We start from the raw sequence: 17,197 nt of genomic DNA, 5'->3' as shown, positions 1-17,197 counted from the left end.
GTCAGCGCCGAATACAAGCTTCTTCCATCAAAACCGCTAAGATTTAAGAGTTGAAATGACGTCAGCGTATTGGCCGATTGATCCCGTTTCTTATCCACTCTTTTGTTGACGACATTTCACAATGGTTCGCTCGCGAATGAGAGTAATGTGTTGCATGACGGGTTTCGCACCACGACGGAACGGCGCCATCCAATCACGGGCCGCCGCCGGCCATTGTTTCAAGGTCTAACAGCCGTTTGATCACGTGACTGACTGCCGTAATTAACTGCCTTCGACCCATTATGCCATCTCGCATCAATATCTCGAGTGGGAGTGGCAGGAAAAGATGCGCCACCCGAATTGGTACGGTTGCACGTATCACATTTTCTACCCTTCAAGCGGGCCTTCCGCTCTTATGGCACGTAGTAACACGAGACTGGCATGCCACGATAGGCCATTGAACGGGAAACCTCATGGTGTCACAAGCGCGGGGTGACACGTGACACGTATTGGCCACACACGAGCCAGGAAGATGAATTTTGCTCTCCTCCACGGGTTTGCACGCTCTGCGTCGCATCTCGGCACTCCGGGTACGGACCCACTCGGGAGCAGCATGCATTGACAGGGAATAAAATGGGCAATTACCTGGTATAAATTGTCATGCTGCACGTGCTGAGTCACGCCTGTACGAGCCAGGAAGATGGGTTCGGCCATTTCCGACCTACTTTTTGTGTTTTGCACCAGTGCAAAACGCAAAAATGTTTTACGTACGTTTTACGTACGTTTCGTACGTTTTGGTGATGCGATCGGAAAGGATTCACACGTGGATCTGTAAGCCGGCTTAGCTCAGTGGCAGAGCACTGGTCTCGTAAACCAGGGGTCGTGAGTTCGATCCTCACAGGCGGCAATCGGGGGTCGCTGGGGGGATTGTCAGTAAGCCCCCAGCGCGTTTTACGATTGGCTGTGCATAACTGGTGTTCAATAAGACCAAGGTATGCACGGGCTCGCCCTGACCTCGCTCTGTGCTCGACCTAAAATCGAATGACTTTCGCACACTTCTAACCAGCGCACTGGTTGCTGGTGCTGGCATCACTGAAAGTAGGGCATGCTCAGTTTCGTATGGGCTGCGTCCTCAGGGCTGACCACTCGCAAGAGAAAGATAACTGCGAACTACCCCGATGGCGCCGTTGCTGGCTAAGTGATGGAATATTAGGTGCGAATGAATGTACGTAATCTGCTCTACGCCTGTCGGGACGGGAGTTTTCAGTTTAAGCCTGGCATTCATAAAGAGTTTTCAGTTTAAGCCTGACATTGATAAAGAGTTTTCAGTTTAAGCCTGACATTGATAAACTTTTCCTAGATCGGCTCCTACTCAGTGGGCGGCAACAGCTTGGGAGTGATCGTCTTGTTGCGATCCTACTTAGCGCCGTGGCTACCAACGCCCGAGGCAGCGGTTTACGGGAATGGCCTGCCTTTAAACAGATCCCTCGATCCGATGCCCAGCCTATGGGCACGGCCTGGCTCTGGGTCGCAACAACCCTCTGACCACCGGTTCCGAGAAACTGGAATGGTTTTGCTGTATGCATGGATGCAACGCCAGGCACTCAAATAGCACGCGCGCGGGCAAAACTGTCCGGCAAAGGCGCCGAAAATTGAGCATCCGCAGTGCCTGGCGTGTGATAGTAACTAGCTTCACCAGAACCTCATGATGGCGCGCCAAAGATACACCAGTCAGCTGAAGGTCACTAGAATATAAAGTCATAAGATATGCTGCTATTTGCGTGTTCTTTGACTCAGCAGACCTTCAAGCTGTCAGCTAGAAAGAACTGCTGAGTACCTCAATTAAAACAAAAATTTGTACGGTTTAATTATCGCGTGTGTGTTCCACCAAAGCCGGTATTCACCACATTTCGGCGTCGTGTATGCATATATCTAAGTAAGGTGACCAAGCATATTGCATTGCAAGTACCACCTGCTTAAATAACAAAAGAGATGCTTCTTCACAACATAATGTTTCTGCGTATGCCACAGTTTTATTTCTTCCAGCCAGCCTTCTACATGACACATGGGGTGTGGCCAAGACAAAGAGATAAAGACGCTGATGGCTGCATGTCACTCAGTCACCAAACGCTCGGGTGAAGCCATTATTCGAGATTTTCGTGCCTGATAACAACTTCAGCCAAGGTAACGAACACTCGCTTTTTATTGGACGGCAAGCGTCCGCTACCTTATCATCTTCATGCATCATAATTAACTCAGACATTTGCACTCAAACCATGCTTTCAAGCTCCGGCCTTTTCACTTTCTAAGCAGATAAAGCACATTAAATGGCACTTATTGCTTATCGCACCCCAGACCTTTGCTGAGAATCAAGTCTCACATTCCCAAAGCCTGTAACGAGCCGAGAGCCCTGGTAGTGGCCTCCTCGCTCCGTCCTCGTCCTGATCTTGGGCTGATTCCAACACAACGCTGACAAGCGGACTGTTGGAGAATAAGGAAAACTGGTAATTTCCCGGTAAAGTTGTAAAGAGTCTTTCAACAGCAAAACCGTAGCATCATTCCAGTTTCGATAACTGTTAGTATGCCGACGCCACATACACTTTGCCATATTCTCCACTATCGATGGCTGGAGCCTCTGAGACGGCGCCCTCTCGGTTTGGCTTCATGGTCAGGTCGGAGTGGGCGGGACGGGCAGATACGCTATGCAGCAGTTCAGTAGAGGCAATAGTGTGCTTAAAACCCAACGAGCAGCGCCGCTAGGGGAGCCTACGTTATGTACAATGCCGCCTGTGAGGATCGAACTCACGACCCCTGGTTTACAAGACCAGTGCTCTGCCACTGAGCTAAGGCGGCTCACACTTTGCCGTGAATCACACCTGGTCGAGCCACCCGTAAATCCCACACAAGTGGCCTTAATATCGAGCGAGCCAGACAGCGTACCGAATGCAATTAGTCCAATGGTTTTTGGAGGGTGCATTCATCTGAATATCATTTTGTCGAGACGACGTTTCGCTGCTGTGTTTAGGTGCTTAAATGCTGATGATCGAACGGCATTTTGCCGACATGCCTTTTTGCCGACGTGTCAAGTTCACGTTATGCTGAGTCAGAATGTAAGTTTGCCGAACGCCTATGTCCACGCTTAGTTCACTGATTATTTACAGAAACGGTCCTTTGTTAAAGACTAATTTACCGAAACGCTCTTCAGTTCATGCGAACCGCCAAAACATGTTTTAGTCAATTTAAGCCACTTATGATCGCACTGGTGTTGCGATCGGACGGGATTCTCACAATTATCCATGCGCCGGCTTAGCTCAGTGGCAGAGCACTGGTCTCGTAAACCAGGGGTCGTGAGTTCGATCCTCACAGGCGGCAGTCGTGGGCCAGTGGCGGATTGTCGGTAAGCCCCCAGGCCGTTTTGCGATCGGCTGTACATATCTAGTGTTTAACAAGATCAAGGTATGCACGGGCTCGTCCTGCCCTCGCTCTGTGCTAAACCTAAAATCGAATGACTTTCGCACACTACTGACCAGCGCACTGGTCGCCGCTGCTGAGATCATTGGCAGTAGAACACACTTAGTTTCGTGTTGGCTGTGTCCTCATTGCTAATCAGTCGTAAGAGGAAGGTGGCTGTGAACTAACCCGATGGCGTAGTTGCTGGTTAAGTGATGGATGTTATGCACAAGGGAATGCGCACAATCTGCGCTGTACCTGTTGAGATAGAAGGCTTTCAGTTCGATCCTGACATTGGTAGATTTGCCTGGACCAGCTTCTATTCAGTGGGTTGTAGCAACTCGGATGTGATCGTCTCGTCGCGATCCTAATTAGCGTCGTGCGGTTCACAGGCATGGTCTGCCTTTAAACAGAACCTTCGGTCCGATTCCTCCACCTCTGGGCACGGCCTGGGTCTCGATAGAAGCAATCCTCTGACAAGCGGTCCTGAAAGATCTGAAGAGTTTCGCTGTATACGTGGGTGCTAGGCTGGGCACTCAAATAGCAGGAATGCGGCCAACACTGTCCGGCATGGGTGCCGAAAATGGAGCATCCGCAGTGCCTGGCGTGTGATAGCAGCTAACTTGATAAGAACCTCGTGACGGAGCGCCAAAAAAACCACAGTCAGCTGAAGGTCACTGGGACGTATAGCACACGATGTGCTGCTCTTTGAGCCGTCTTGGGCTCAGCAGACGTTCAGGTTGTCAGTAAAGAAGACCTGTCTGTCACCTCAGTCAAAACAGGAATTTCTACGATGTGATTATAGCGTGTTCGTTCCAACAAAAGCACTATTCGCCACATTTGCACGTCGTGCACGCATATATTGAAGTGTTGTGATCAAGCACATTGCATTGCAAGTATGACCTCTTTAAATAACAAAGGATATGCTTCTTAGCAACATAACGTTTCCGCGTATAGCATCATTTTCATTCCTCCAGTCAAACTACTACACAACGCATGGTTTATGGTCAAGACACAGAGATAAAGACGCTGATGGCTGCATGTCGCTCAATCACAAAATGCTCGGGTAAAGCCGTTATTAGAGATGTTCGTATCTGATGACAGCTTCAGCCAATGTAACGAACACCGCTTGTTTATTTGATCGCAAGCGCTTGCTACCTTACCATCTTCATGAATTATAATAAGCTCAAACATCTACGCTCAAACCATGCTTTCAGGCTGCGGCCTTTACACTTCCTGAGCGGGTTAAGCATATTACATGACACTTATTACTTATTGAATCCCACACCCTGGCCGAGGATCAAGCCTCACATTCCCAAAGCCTGTCACCCCCACAGCCCTGACAGTGGCTTCCTCACTCTGGGCTCGACCTGACCTTAGGCTGATTCCAACACAACGCTGACAAGTGAACTGTTGGAGAATGAGAACAACTGGCAATTTGTCAGGTAATGTTGTCAGTGAGACAGTGTCTTTTGGCAGCAAAATGTTATCATTTTACCAGCTTCTATGAAGCTTGGTGTGCCTCCTGCCATGTGTGCTTTGCCACATTCTCCACACCGACGATTGCTCTGGTGGCCGAGACGGCTTCTTGGTCGCCCTCGGCTGAGCTGCGCTGGCCAGGTCAGGGTAGGTCGGGTCGGGCAGCGGCCGACTGCCTGACCGTCGACCTCGGCTCCCCACTGGCCAGGTCAGGGTGGGCCGGGTCGGGCAGCGGCCGACTGCCTGACCATCGACCTCTGTCCCCACCGGCCAGGTCAGAGGGGGGGCCGGGTCGGGCGGCGGCCGACTGCCTGACCGTCGACCTTGGCTCCCCGCCGGCCAGGTCAGGGGGGGGCGGGTCGTGCAGCGGCCTGACCGTCGACCTTGGCTCCCCGCCGGCCAGGTCAGGGCGGGCCGGGTCGTGCAGCGGCCGACTGCCTGACCGTCGACCGCGGCTGGTCGCCGCTCCGCTTCGACGGGCAGGTGACGGCGAATCGGTCGCAGGCGTCCTCACGGCGACGGCCATGGCTGGAGAACGACGGCTAGGGTCAGAGAGGGTGGCGGCGCAGCAGAACGGCGCAGGCGAGAGCGCTGCAGGACCAACTCGCCCCAAAACTGGGCCAGAAACTAATGCCTCCAGCAATGACCTGCTAAACGTTTGAAATTGAGGGAGGTTGCTGCTGCGATTGAGGACGTGAGCATAGCTTGGAGATGAAGTTGAGACGGCCCAGAAGCACGTAACAGCTCTCAAGCCAAGTGGACAGGAGTGCCGGCATTCCCACCGCACGGGAAGCACACAGTGGCGGCCCGAGCGGCCCACCCACCCGGGCGGCGGTGACGGGCGGTGGGCTTCCTGCAGACAGCGGACCCAGGCGCGACACTCCGGGTGGTCCATGTCCACCGCCCTCACCAGCCGTGTCAGGTCAATCTGACTGTGAAAGCCGATACAGGGTCAGCGATGGAGAGGGTCTTCACCAGGATTTACGAACCCAGTTACAGGCAGTATTCGTGCCTTATTGGCAGAACGTCAACTTCGATGCAGTGTGCTGATATATCGTAAAAACAACAGAACATTAGCTTCTGTTGCCTTCTCGTGTTGCCATATGTTGCCTTCCTCGTCAGTGAGCCAAATATAAGGTGTGTTACTGCGCACAAATGGTATAATCGCGTGTAAGTTAACATCGGCGCAATAAAGCGGGATCGGCAATATTGACACGGGACTGGACCGGAACTGAAGGTACGAAACCCGTCTACGATCGCATACCAATGCAAACCGCCCACCAAAATAATTAAATTGTTGTCTGTCGCTTACCCGTCCGGACGTCTTGTTTTGTTTATCCGACGAGTACTTCCCACAGGAGCCCCTACACTGGCCAGGGCAGGCTGAGCCACGGCCTTGCTCTGCTGGACAGTCGGCCATCCCGTCACAGTTCTCAGGACCCGGTTGGAGAGTTCCTGGCTGTGTCCGTCCCCGACCGTAGGCCGCTGAGAGGGTCCTGACTGAAGCATGGCTGGCGGCCGGCTCTGACTCTTTGGCGCCGCTGGCGGGGGTCGTGACGCAGACTTCGGACGGACGGCCGGCTGCGCCCGCCGAAGCAACGACGCCTGTCCACGAGCTTCCGCAGCCCCGGAGCCGTGTCTCCGGGTGGCCGGGGCGCCCGCGCGAACCCGCGGCCCACCGAGGGCACGCCTGCTCAGCAGAGCCTGGCCGAACCGGCCTGGCTGGTTCGCCGCCCATACGCCAGGCTGCCTGCCGGCCCGTGATTGGACGGTGAAGTACGGTCGTCCTGGCCTGCCCACGACCGGCCGGCCGCCGCCCGGAGGCTGGCGCTGCCCACGCCGGCGCACCGTCTGGTACTGCGGCCCGCCGTACGTCACGAACGAACTCGAGCCCGCGGCGTCCGCCTCCCCAATGACGTAGCCGGCATCCCCGCCGTCGTAACCGCCGTATCCCACGTCGTAGCTGAATTCGCCGCCGCCGTAAGCGTCGTAGCCTCCTTCCCCCACGAACGACTCCACGAAGCTGCCGTTGGCGCCGACTTGCTGGCCGTAGCCGCTGGGCTCGATCAAGCTGAAGGCCTCCTCGCCGACGAAGAGGCCGTAGTCGTCTTCTGCGGCGGCCGCCAGCTGTTCCTCCGTCTGGTTCAGCTTGTGCTTGAGGAAATGCAGGCGTTGGTCGCGGCGCCGACTCGCCAGGAGCGCGTCCACCGAGTACGGCCCGTAGAAGTAACCCACGCCCATGGTCAGGTACACCAGCAGCGACAGCGCCGCGCCGTAGTTGAAGAAGATGAAGGACGTCTGCGGGCCTGATGCCGAAGGTTAGATGCTAGAATATGCGCCTGATGCGCATTGCGTCTCAGCATGGGATATGACAGCACCAGATGGTGACCCGACGTAGAAATGTGGTATTTTGTACATAGGTTTCCACTGTACTACAACCATGCCCCTCAAACACATGCAGTGCAGCTGAGCAGCATGGGTCCCCGGGCTGACAAAGACGTTTTCCCCTCGTAAAAATCATGATTATAGCTTTAGCTACTTTTAATCACTGATTATAGCTTCCGACTACTTTATGCGATCAAATGTGCTTACTATTTGGGTAATAAGGTCAGATGTGAGGATATTTCGTGTTTACACAGCATGCACAGACACATACACACGTCGGTCATGCTGGTCAGCTTCCCTGACGCAATTCTTCTCAGACTGCCTTCGCTGACGTCATTATCAATATATTTGTACACTAGAGCATATCTTGAAGCATATCGCGAGGTTTCCTTCGGCCGCAATGTCCCTCAGCACAGTCAGAGAACATAGTGAGCCCAGTGCATGTGCATGTTCGGTGCATGGAACCCGCCTGGAGGTGGAACCACTACTAGCATCAAATGTCAAACGAGATGTCAGTGCTGATCTGAACAGCGCATTAGTATGCTAACCCATGCGTAGAACCCGGCGGCTGGTGACCTGCACGCACGGAACGGCAACAGGCAGCGCCACGTGCCAGCGTCCGCCGACCTGACCCGTCTAAGGGTTCACTACCCCCCGCACCTTATCTGATCCATACCCTAGAATACTCACATACTCTTAAACCTAAATACTGGATGTCGTGTGGAGCTGGAATCAGGCCTTGCGATCCTATTCTGGATGATATAAGCTGCCTTTTAGCGAGGTTGAAAACGTTTTTAAACAGTGTAGTTTGTATTTTACTCATCATCCCCACCATTTCTTAACCTTCGATTGCTTACATATTCAAAAACCCGTGATTCGCCAATATTCAACGCAAGCGTAACCTGGCCGCAATTCTGTCGAAGCCGCAGGCGGCGGCCACGCTGCGCTGGGACCCCAGCGCCGCGCCGTGTCTCACTCGCGGCCCTCGGTTCTGACCAGCGTCAGCTCCGGTCCCGAGGCGTGGCGCGTGAGTGGCCACCGCAGCGTGAGCTGCTGGCACGGACAGCTGTGGTCCCATGTCAGGTGGGAGGGGGCGACGTCGACGGCTGACAGCCGGGCATTCGGCGGACGAGTCTGCGATCCTGCGCGTCAGCCCAACACCTACCATGACCGTTACGCCAAGATGTGCACCACAGTTCAGTTTCATTTCAGGCCTACAGTCTGTATTTTTCAAGGTAGGGGCAACGAAAGCACGTAGCCCTCCCCCCTCCCCGCAAAAAAACCTAATTCGCGCATGCAATTGGATAAATGTCGACCATAAAAATCCAGGCATCCAGGTAAACGTAAGTGGATTGAAGACGTGAGATGTTTCAAAACGTCATGAAAGAAACTTGACGCGTCTACGACGCGCTAAGGCGGCTCTTTCAGCACATTGAGTTGTGCCACCTCTCACTGTGGAAATCTGTTAACGTCATTGTTCATCACATTGGCATTTCCATATCAATCGACATAGAGCCTGCCATCTTAAGGTTCTGTTGAGCATTCCAGCTCCATTCAATGGCAGCTTCTTAGGAGGCCGCCAGACACATAAATTTTTGACTCAATACCAAAGGTGACGAATGCCTGTCTGGGCCTTAAACACCTGGCGGACAACAGCCAGCAAACCAGACAGACAGACCCAGCAAGCACCCAGAGAACACCCAGCAGTCCGGGCAGACAAACCAGCAGCCCAAGCAGACAACACACAGCGGACCAGGCAGACAACACCTAGCGGACAAGGCAGATAGCAGCCAGCGGACCAGGCAGACAACACCTAGCGGACCAGGTAGACAACACCTAGCGGACCAGGTAGACAACACCTAGCGGACCAGGTAGACAACACCTAGCGGACCAGGCATACGACCGCCAGCAGACCAAGCAGACAATAGCCAGTGGACCACTCTCCACACAACACGCAGACTGTGTCCCACTCACCGGTCAGCGACTCGCCGGTGAGCTCCTCCGGCACCAGCACGTCCTCGTCGAGGCCGCCCTCATCCTGCCTCGCCTGCACCCCGGCGGCGACCGCCTCGTCGACGCCGTCGCCGCTGCCCTCAACGGCGGCGTCGGCCGGCGCCTGGTCGCCGCCGCCGGCCAGCGCCCAGAGTGTGTCCCTCAGCGCCAGCGCGACGGCGCGAGCGGAGGAGGCGGGCGGCTGGCCGCTGGGCGCCGCGGCGGCAGCGGTCAGCAGCAGCGCCGCAGTCAGCAGGCAGACGCGCGCGCCGGCCATGTCGAGCCCCGTGTGACGGCTCGCCGGGCGGGAGGCGCCCCCGCGGCGGCGCTGGACCGTTAGCGGGCGCCCGCCGGCTGGGCGGGTCACCGAAAAACAGGACGCAGTGCAAGCGGCCGCGGGCCGACCGGCTCCGCACGGCGACCCAGCTGGCCCACTGACCCCCGCCGCAGAGCCCGCCGGTTCGCCATGGTTCGATTAAGAGCTGGTTCGCCGGTTCGATTAAGAGCTAGTTAGCAGCATGCACTACGGCCGTACAGGTCCGCACAAGTCAAACAGGTGGCGGAGGATATCATCACCTCTTTTCACGGGAACAGGAAAGACGCCCTGACCAGGTCTTACGCGGTCAGGTCATTAAGAGGTATCCACGCCCAGCGAGGGCGACATCCACCGCCGCTGCCGTGTCGCTGCCGCTCAGCGGAGCGGACGGGAGTGAGCGGCCAGAGCGGCCAGAGCAGAGAGAGCTCAAACACGATAGGTACATTCAATGTTCGTGTGGTGTTTAGGACCAGCCAACGACAAACCCTGACAGCAGGGATGTAGATTCCCCTTCTGTTTGGGGGGGGGGGTCGGCCCCCTCCCCCAACTTGGGCTTCAGTCCACAACTTTGGGAAGAGAGCGGGCAGAATCCGGGAAGAATCCTGTTGGGATATTTTGGGGGCATGTTGGGTCATTCTTCATTGCTCCGCCTCGCTCCCCCCCCCCCCCCACTCATGTTGCAAAATTACAGCCCTGCCTGACAACAGTCATCAAAGCACCTGACGTGGCCGATCTCACCAAAAAACTAGAACTGCATAGAAAGTCTCATGCAGCCGCGGCAAGTGTTGCTAAGATAAGATGGCAGCCGTCAAAGGTAAGCTCGAAGGTTCTCCGAGGAAATGACTAGGCCCCAGTATCAAGCTGAAGGAGCCCTAAACTGTCCCCAGTGCTACCGCACGTTCATATACATAATCTTTGGTAGCAGCGCGGTGCCCTACGAGGAAATGGAAAGAACCCATGACCAATGTGAAATGCACCCGAGCCCTGGGTGGTCGAGTGCCCGGAAAGTCAACGCACCGGGACCCGTTTGCCAGCGCAGGGCTACTGGTCAGCTCAATGGGTCAGCTGGTTTTGGAGAGCAAGGTATTCTTGTCTGCTCTTTAGCACTTTTCGCATGTGCCCATTTCTGGTCGCAAAGATGCCTGATATCGTCCATTTTTGCGCTTTGAGTTCAAAATTTTAATTCATTCGGCAGGTTTTGGTATTTTTGGAGGGCAAATGGGCATGATTTATCTTTGCATTATTTGTGTACACTTTCCAAAGGAATGGAGCCAGACTGCGCTCAGGTCTTTCAATGGAATGTATGGTGCTCAGCCGAACAACTCAGTTCTGTTTCCGACCGGATTTCGATGGAAACGTGTATTTCGTTCAATGCAAATACGTCTGATGAACCATTTTGGAAACACCGCGCCCGAATGTCAGATTCCACCTGAACAGCGGGGCGGCGCCGGGCATTTCCCGAGGGATGCTCCAATAAATTTAGGATCAAAATGAAAACAGCACTGCAAAAACCCAAGCGATAAAATTTAAGGATTGCGAGGGCTCAGTGACAGTTTGAGTGTTTCTTTTCATGCACCGTCATAAGTGTAGTGCTAAATTATCCCAAATGCTGTCAGCGCTGCTTCAAGCGTGTTTGAATGCGATCTCCGGGGCACGCCGCCATGCCCTGAACGTCGTCCGAATTCAGGACGGCATGGTAAACGGCATGGTTAAGGTGTCCGATGTCTTCCGAGCAGGGTGTCTCAATTAATAACGCACGTGAAAAAGCAATTACCTGTACTTTGACTCCAACGCAATGAGAACATTGGGTACACCTGCACGTATGCAACAAGGGGACAGGCAAGGATGCTCAGCTAGTCAACAGTTTACTTAAAATGTAAGCGGTGCATGTTGTCCGTCAAAACGAAAAACGAATAAATAAGTAGTTTGAACCCATGAAGTGTGCCTAAAACCTACCGCTTCGAAGTGAGCAAACTGAGGTAGTGGCAACGTTCCTGCTCCACTCAACCCGCCTTGAGAAAGAACTCAAACCTATGCCTTGAGAAAAACCACCGAGGACGTAATAAGTGTACGTGGTGCACAATCAGGTAAGCCGATGCACTTCTGCGATTGTACTTGATGCAACCGCTTGAAGAATATATATTCTGCGTGGTTTTCGACTTCCTAGCCTTCTTATTAATCTTGGACTTCAGACTTTATCTGTCCAGAGATTGCAGTTAGGATCAATGCAACAAATCCCAATGTCCCCGATATCTTGGAATTCACTCGTGAGTGTGTGCTGAATTTTCTAAGGCTCAGTTTTGAAAAACATGATTGCCGCACTCTAGGGAGGGGGCAGAGTGGGGATAACTGTGAACTTTTACCTCAAAGGCACAAAGCATTTAAATCGAATAAGGGATCCACGCAAGCTGCCTTCGAATAAGTAGCGGGCGTGAGACTTTCAATGCGAATGGAAGGAAACATTTGAAATGCGTTTCTACATACATTTGTTCCTGCAAACATTTCATATGCGTATTACTTCGCCGTCGCGAAATATTGCGACGCAGATGGATAGTGGTACTTATCCCCCTGCCACACGTTTCACTGCATCCCCATTTTTCACTATTTCCCCTGAATCAGTGGTGGGCGTAGGATACACAGCGCACGATACACTACCTGGATCCAGGGGATCCAGGGGATCCAAGGATGTCTCAGACAAAACAAAATTACAATTGGTGTTGGGGGTTTGAACAGAGGAACTTTCAGTGCGTCTTTTTGCGGGCAATTTGGGTGTAAGCGGCTGCCTTTCACCTCACTGGCTACATTTGCGAGTGAACGTCTTGGTATGGCAAATGATCGAGGACTTCTAATTGGCAATGCTCTCCTGCGTGGATATATATAGCCGGCGGTCGGACTGCCGGGGTCCGTCTTCGCACGCGCCCGTGGTCAAACGCTCCGCCGACCGTGCTACGCCGCCCCCCCCCCCCCCCACGCGCAATGCCAATGCGGCACAATGGAAAGGCATCCTAACCGCCTCCTACCCAGACCTTTTAGTGCATTTTAATGGAAAATACGTGGCAGACATGTGAAATGAATAAATGAGGTTCATCATGAGTATACAGCACGCCTGAGTTTTCAGGCGAATGGCTTAAAAAACGACAGTGCCATCGCAGCCACAGCACTCGACTGATTAGTTAGCTTTTCGTATAGCGTTTTTTTCAGCCACGCCGCCCAGGGGGCCTGCCAGCGGGCCGTTACCCCTCCTCACCAGTGCGTCGCTCCACAGCCCGCCGGTAGCCAGACTGAGCAGTGCGTGCCGGGAGTTGGATGATGGCGGATGGGACGAGGGCGGACGCCAGCGACGGCAGCGGCCGCTCACTGCTGGGCACGACGGCCAGCGACGCCCTGTCGCGCCAGGCCAGCGTCCAACTGCGGCCGCTCTACTACCGGCGTGCGACGCAAGCCGAATCGCGGTTGCTGCGCTCGTCGGAGGGCGATGGCCCCGACCTGGACTCGGCCAGTGTCCCGGCGCTGTTGGCCAAGCCGTCCCGCGTCGTCTCTGGGGTCGTCATGATCGAGTGAGCTCGTCGGTGGCGGGGAAAACCACCACGGAGCGGGAGTGCGGGAGGCGCGGGCTGCCTCGGCGCGCCAGGTCCAGTTGATTACATGACTTTGGTGCGATCATTTATATTGTGTGCCTTCGCCACTGGGTGACAAGGGACGCACCGCTGCAGTCTGGGCGAACAGCAGACAAAAATGTGCGCTGTAAGTCTCCCGGCCGGCCGGGTTGAGCCGTCGCAATGGCAGGTGGTGCCAGTGCACTACCACGAATTCCACTGCAGTGCTGTTCTTGAGCGTAGACACTAAAATTCTGGATCACTTTCAGGCGAATTTTAAAGTTGACTTCAAGAGACCCAGGCTGAACATCACATGAGGGTTGTTTCCATACACCGCAGTGCATGACATTCGGCGTATCATCGATATCGGTTACCACTGGCAGGGCATGCTCGTGTGGTGAGATGACTGAACCGGCCCCGAGCTAACACGGCGCAGGCAGACAGTGGAACTGAATTTCGATCAGACGTTAGTATTTAATTGTGTCAAGTAGAATGCCGTGTACTACGTGCATGGAGACGATCGGTATTTGTCAGATCTTAACTGGGCTTCAAAAAAACGGATTTCAATATCCAGATTAACGGATTGTTTCACATTTTGAAGACATTAAAGCAGGCGTCCAATATTATGAAATAAGCTCACTTAAACTTTTTATCTACCTTGAGTGCAAAAGACCGCTTTAAAGAACACATTTTCTCTGTTAAGCAAATGTGCTCCTTACCACGTGATCGTTTCATTACGTCATCGTACCTTGCACAACATTGGTGGAGAGCCAATGGACAGCCGTTGTTTGGAAAGCGCGCTCACGAACGCCAGATATGGACGACTCGACAGTTGCATTTGTATTGGCCTTGATCGCCACATAGCTAATGAAATGGCAGGATTTGAATGTTATGACATCGTGGAAGCCTGGGTGCCCTTGAAATAGTATGCACATATTCGTGGAGCTCTGAAAGTAGAAAGGTTAAGGTCTGCAAAGTGCAGGGCTGTGAACTGCACCGAATGATTTTCAAGATCCTATTCAGTTCAAAATCCTATACATATGAGGAGCATCCTCTTTAAACGCGAGCTGCACGTTCTGCTTAGAAATTGTGATTTACTACCAAAACCGTACATTACATGCATGGCAATGATTGGAATTCACGGTTTTGTGAATGTACAGGGTGTGTATGCTTTGCACTTTGCACTTCACTCTCAGCATTCCCAGAGTAAAAACCTGATCTTGATCGCAACACGCCAAATTCAAACCGTTTTGGACAGGAACGACACGCACCAAAACATTGAAGCCGACGAAGAAATGGTGAAGAACCTGACGAGGGAGAGGAAGCATTGTCTATGCTGTCTTGTCGTTGTTTTTGTTCTTCTCGCTATCCTGGCGACCGTTTGGGGTGAGTGAACCAATGTTAGACCCACGCGACAGATATCCGAGCAACTGTGACTGTGAGCATTTGAGTAAATAAATAAGGGCACTCCCTGAAAAGTGTTAACTAAAAGCACTGAAAGCCACATAAGCAAGTAAAGCCATGATATACCACAACTCCCGTTGTCCAAATGCAATGTCACTAAAGGGTTCTGTGAATCGTCCACCTTTGAGCACTTCCCCAGATAGTATTTCTAAGCTACTGCCGCCTCATTTCAGTTGTGATGACGAATCACTTGAGATGATCGCAGTGCGGATGAAGTGGAGCCAAGACACAAATTGCCAGGCAAAGCTGCCGATGGGTCACATCACAGTACCCGCCACGGGAAGAAGAGACCTTCAAGTACGGTGGACGGAGTGGCGAGCTGGCGCGAGAGCACTCGTAATAAACTGAGTATACGGTCCGGAGCTGTGAAAATACCAACCGATACTGAAAAATGCTGAGAAATAGGCGACAGCACTGCGCCAGTTTCTTCTTCACAAAAGGTAACGCTCTGCGCGTCATCACGCCCGTGTTAGGGGTCGCCGGCAACTGCACTGGCCATATTGGCGTCAACGGGCCATGGCGCAACCGGGATTCAAACCTGCTTCAAGTTTAAGACGCCAGGGAGATGGGCCATATCGGCGGCGCCGAAGGGTGAAAGCGTGGCCAAGTCATACAAAACAAAAACAAAACAAAACAAAAGCATTGGCCGAGTTAAGCTGCTGATACATGTCCATTGTTTCCGAGAACGTAACACGTCTATGACGCATGAGTAATTTAAGACGTGTAAAACGGGAAACGCGTTAACAAACGTTTCGGACGAAGTTCGTCGTAGTTTGAGCGGCGGCGGTGTGCATTTGGGGACCGATTTCAACCTGACAGGTGCCAATCCGGCATAGGTTACCTTTGGGCAGCCAATACCAAGACCATCAGGGCACCAACGCCATTCCTGTTTATATGCGATTTTGATCCCAGGATCTTGAATGGTCCCAGCCGTCCAGCTGCTGCGACCATTTTCCGGAAGTGGTCCTAGTGCAGACCACGCCAAATAGCAGCCCCCAGCCGTTTTTCAGCCGCCATCTGTCTTCGTCGATGCACTGCCCTATATCTGTTACCTGCGACCGCTCACTGGTATTTCCGGAAACACCGGTCTGACCAGAACCACCGGTCTGGTCGGAAACACTGGTCTGGCCGTTTACACCGGTCTGGCCGGAGACACCATCCCGGCCTGGCCCAGCTCGCGACACGACCTCGGCTCAGCTGGCTCTGCTTGCCAGCCGTCACGCCGCGCCCGTTCGCGGCCGGCCACTGAGACACACGATTTTCACCGTCGCATGTATTGTACAGCCGGGGCCTAGCTTTCCGAGATGGTGACCTCCACGTCCACGTCGGGCTCGATGTTGATGGAGGTGATCTGCTTCACGACCTCGGACGTGCTCTGCAGGTCGATCAGGCGCTTGTGGATCCGCATCTGGAACCTGGCGAGCGCAGAGACATACTGTGGTCAGCTGGTGCCCCGGCAGGACGGGCAGGGTATCGGCAGGCATCACCAAACCAACCGCCAGGACCCTCACCAATAACAGATAATGGCCGTGCGCCGCAGAACTTGGATAAGGCATACAGAATTGGCGGAGCGGTGGCATGGCATTTCGTCATACAACGCAAATGCCCTGAGAACATAGGAACGAGACATTTCCTGGACATAGCCAAGAACTGCCTGAGCGACTTGCCTTTCGCCATCAGTTCTGATGACAATAACCGTCCTTCCCCAGATCCCGTTATCAACATTATACTACGGAGGGATGATAAGGCTGAAAAACACCGTTAACAGCGCCATCTATCATTATCATTTAGATGGTTAACAGCGCCATCCAGCGATGCGAGCCACATTTCAAATCCCCTCCCCAACAGGTGATAAGGTCAGATCTTTTAGCAGGCATTCAAGCACTCACGGTGTGTATAGATGGCCAAATATTGCATGACTTTTAGGAACAAAAACGTCCCATGCATGTCCGTCGATCGGAGTGACAGATTACCAAGAACGATCACAGAACGTCATCCTTTGGGCACCTCGCCCGACATACGGAATCTGCGCTTCCTTGAAATGTGGACATAACTGCGCCACATGACGAACAGTGCGTGGCGTATCGGTGAGACCCACGGGTGGAGTGCGTGACCGATTGGCAGCCTACCGAGATCATGCCACCCCAGAACTCGATTGCCCTTGGTATATCATCCAGCCGGCAATAGCAGGGTAAAGGTTCAATGCTGTGGATGGCGGCATTGGTGAACGCGTGGAAGGTGCGCACGTGGCACACCCCGCAACCACGTCCGCAAGTTCCTTGCCCGCGATTCCTCAATAAGTGAAACCTTGCAAAGAACTGCCTGATTTCCCGAAAGTCAAAGTTGCCAAGCGCGTCGCCATGACAACCAGAGGGCATCGTGGGTAGAACATCCTCAGTCACACAACTGCTACGGCGATCAGACATGCCCCAATGTAGGATCTCGCTGCCAGACTCCGCGTAACTCAGTACGGTGCTAACGGCTACGGCGCCCAATGCAATACACTGTGGTGAGTGCTGGTACCAGTAATGAACAG

The 17,197-nt window shown here is 53.5% G+C and overlaps 1 protein-coding gene, 1 long non-coding RNA gene and 3 other non-coding genes across 5 annotated transcripts; 3 read left to right on the top strand and 2 right to left on the bottom strand.

Annotated features, from left to right (window-relative positions):
* The first annotated feature begins 814 nt into the window (after positions 1-814).
* Positions 815-886, top strand: TRNAT-CGU (transfer RNA threonine (anticodon CGU)). Its single transcript has one exon. It is a non-coding gene; the product is annotated as a tRNA-Thr (tRNA).
* Positions 887-2,760: 1,874 nt separating this feature from the next.
* Positions 2,761-2,832, bottom strand: TRNAT-UGU (transfer RNA threonine (anticodon UGU)). The gene has a single exon. It is a non-coding gene; the product is annotated as a tRNA-Thr (tRNA).
* A 447-nt stretch (positions 2,833-3,279) lies between these two features.
* On the top strand, positions 3,280-3,351 carry TRNAT-CGU (transfer RNA threonine (anticodon CGU)). Its single transcript has one exon. It is a non-coding gene; the product is annotated as a tRNA-Thr (tRNA).
* Positions 3,352-5,267: 1,916 nt separating this feature from the next.
* LOC119096632 (uncharacterized) lies at positions 5,268-9,753 on the bottom strand. The gene is made up of 5 exons (XM_037219534.1): positions 9,691-9,753; positions 9,268-9,340; positions 6,221-7,214; positions 5,733-5,840; positions 5,268-5,436 (listed from the first exon to the last, which is right to left on the bottom strand). The coding sequence occupies exons 1-5, from the start codon at positions 9,751-9,753 to the stop codon at positions 5,313-5,315; spliced, it is 1,362 nt and encodes a 453-aa protein (XP_037075429.1). The 3' UTR covers positions 5,268-5,312.
* A 1,538-nt stretch (positions 9,754-11,291) lies between these two features.
* LOC119096823 (uncharacterized) lies at positions 11,292-15,035 on the top strand. The gene is made up of 3 exons (XR_005094085.1): positions 11,292-11,688; positions 12,867-13,158; positions 14,456-15,035. It is a non-coding gene; the product is annotated as an uncharacterized LOC119096823 (long non-coding RNA).
* The last annotated feature ends 2,162 nt before the right edge of the window (positions 15,036-17,197 follow it).

Source organism: Pollicipes pollicipes, unplaced genomic scaffold (genome assembly GCF_011947565.3).
Source record: "Pollicipes pollicipes isolate AB1234 unplaced genomic scaffold, Ppol_2.1 Scaffold_4295;HRSCAF=5057_pilon_pilon_pilon, whole genome shotgun sequence".
NCBI lineage: Eukaryota > Metazoa > Arthropoda > Thecostraca > Pollicipedomorpha > Pollicipedidae > Pollicipes > Pollicipes pollicipes.
The sequence above is the reverse complement of the archived record's forward strand: the minus strand, read 5'-3'. Positions and strand labels throughout refer to the sequence as shown.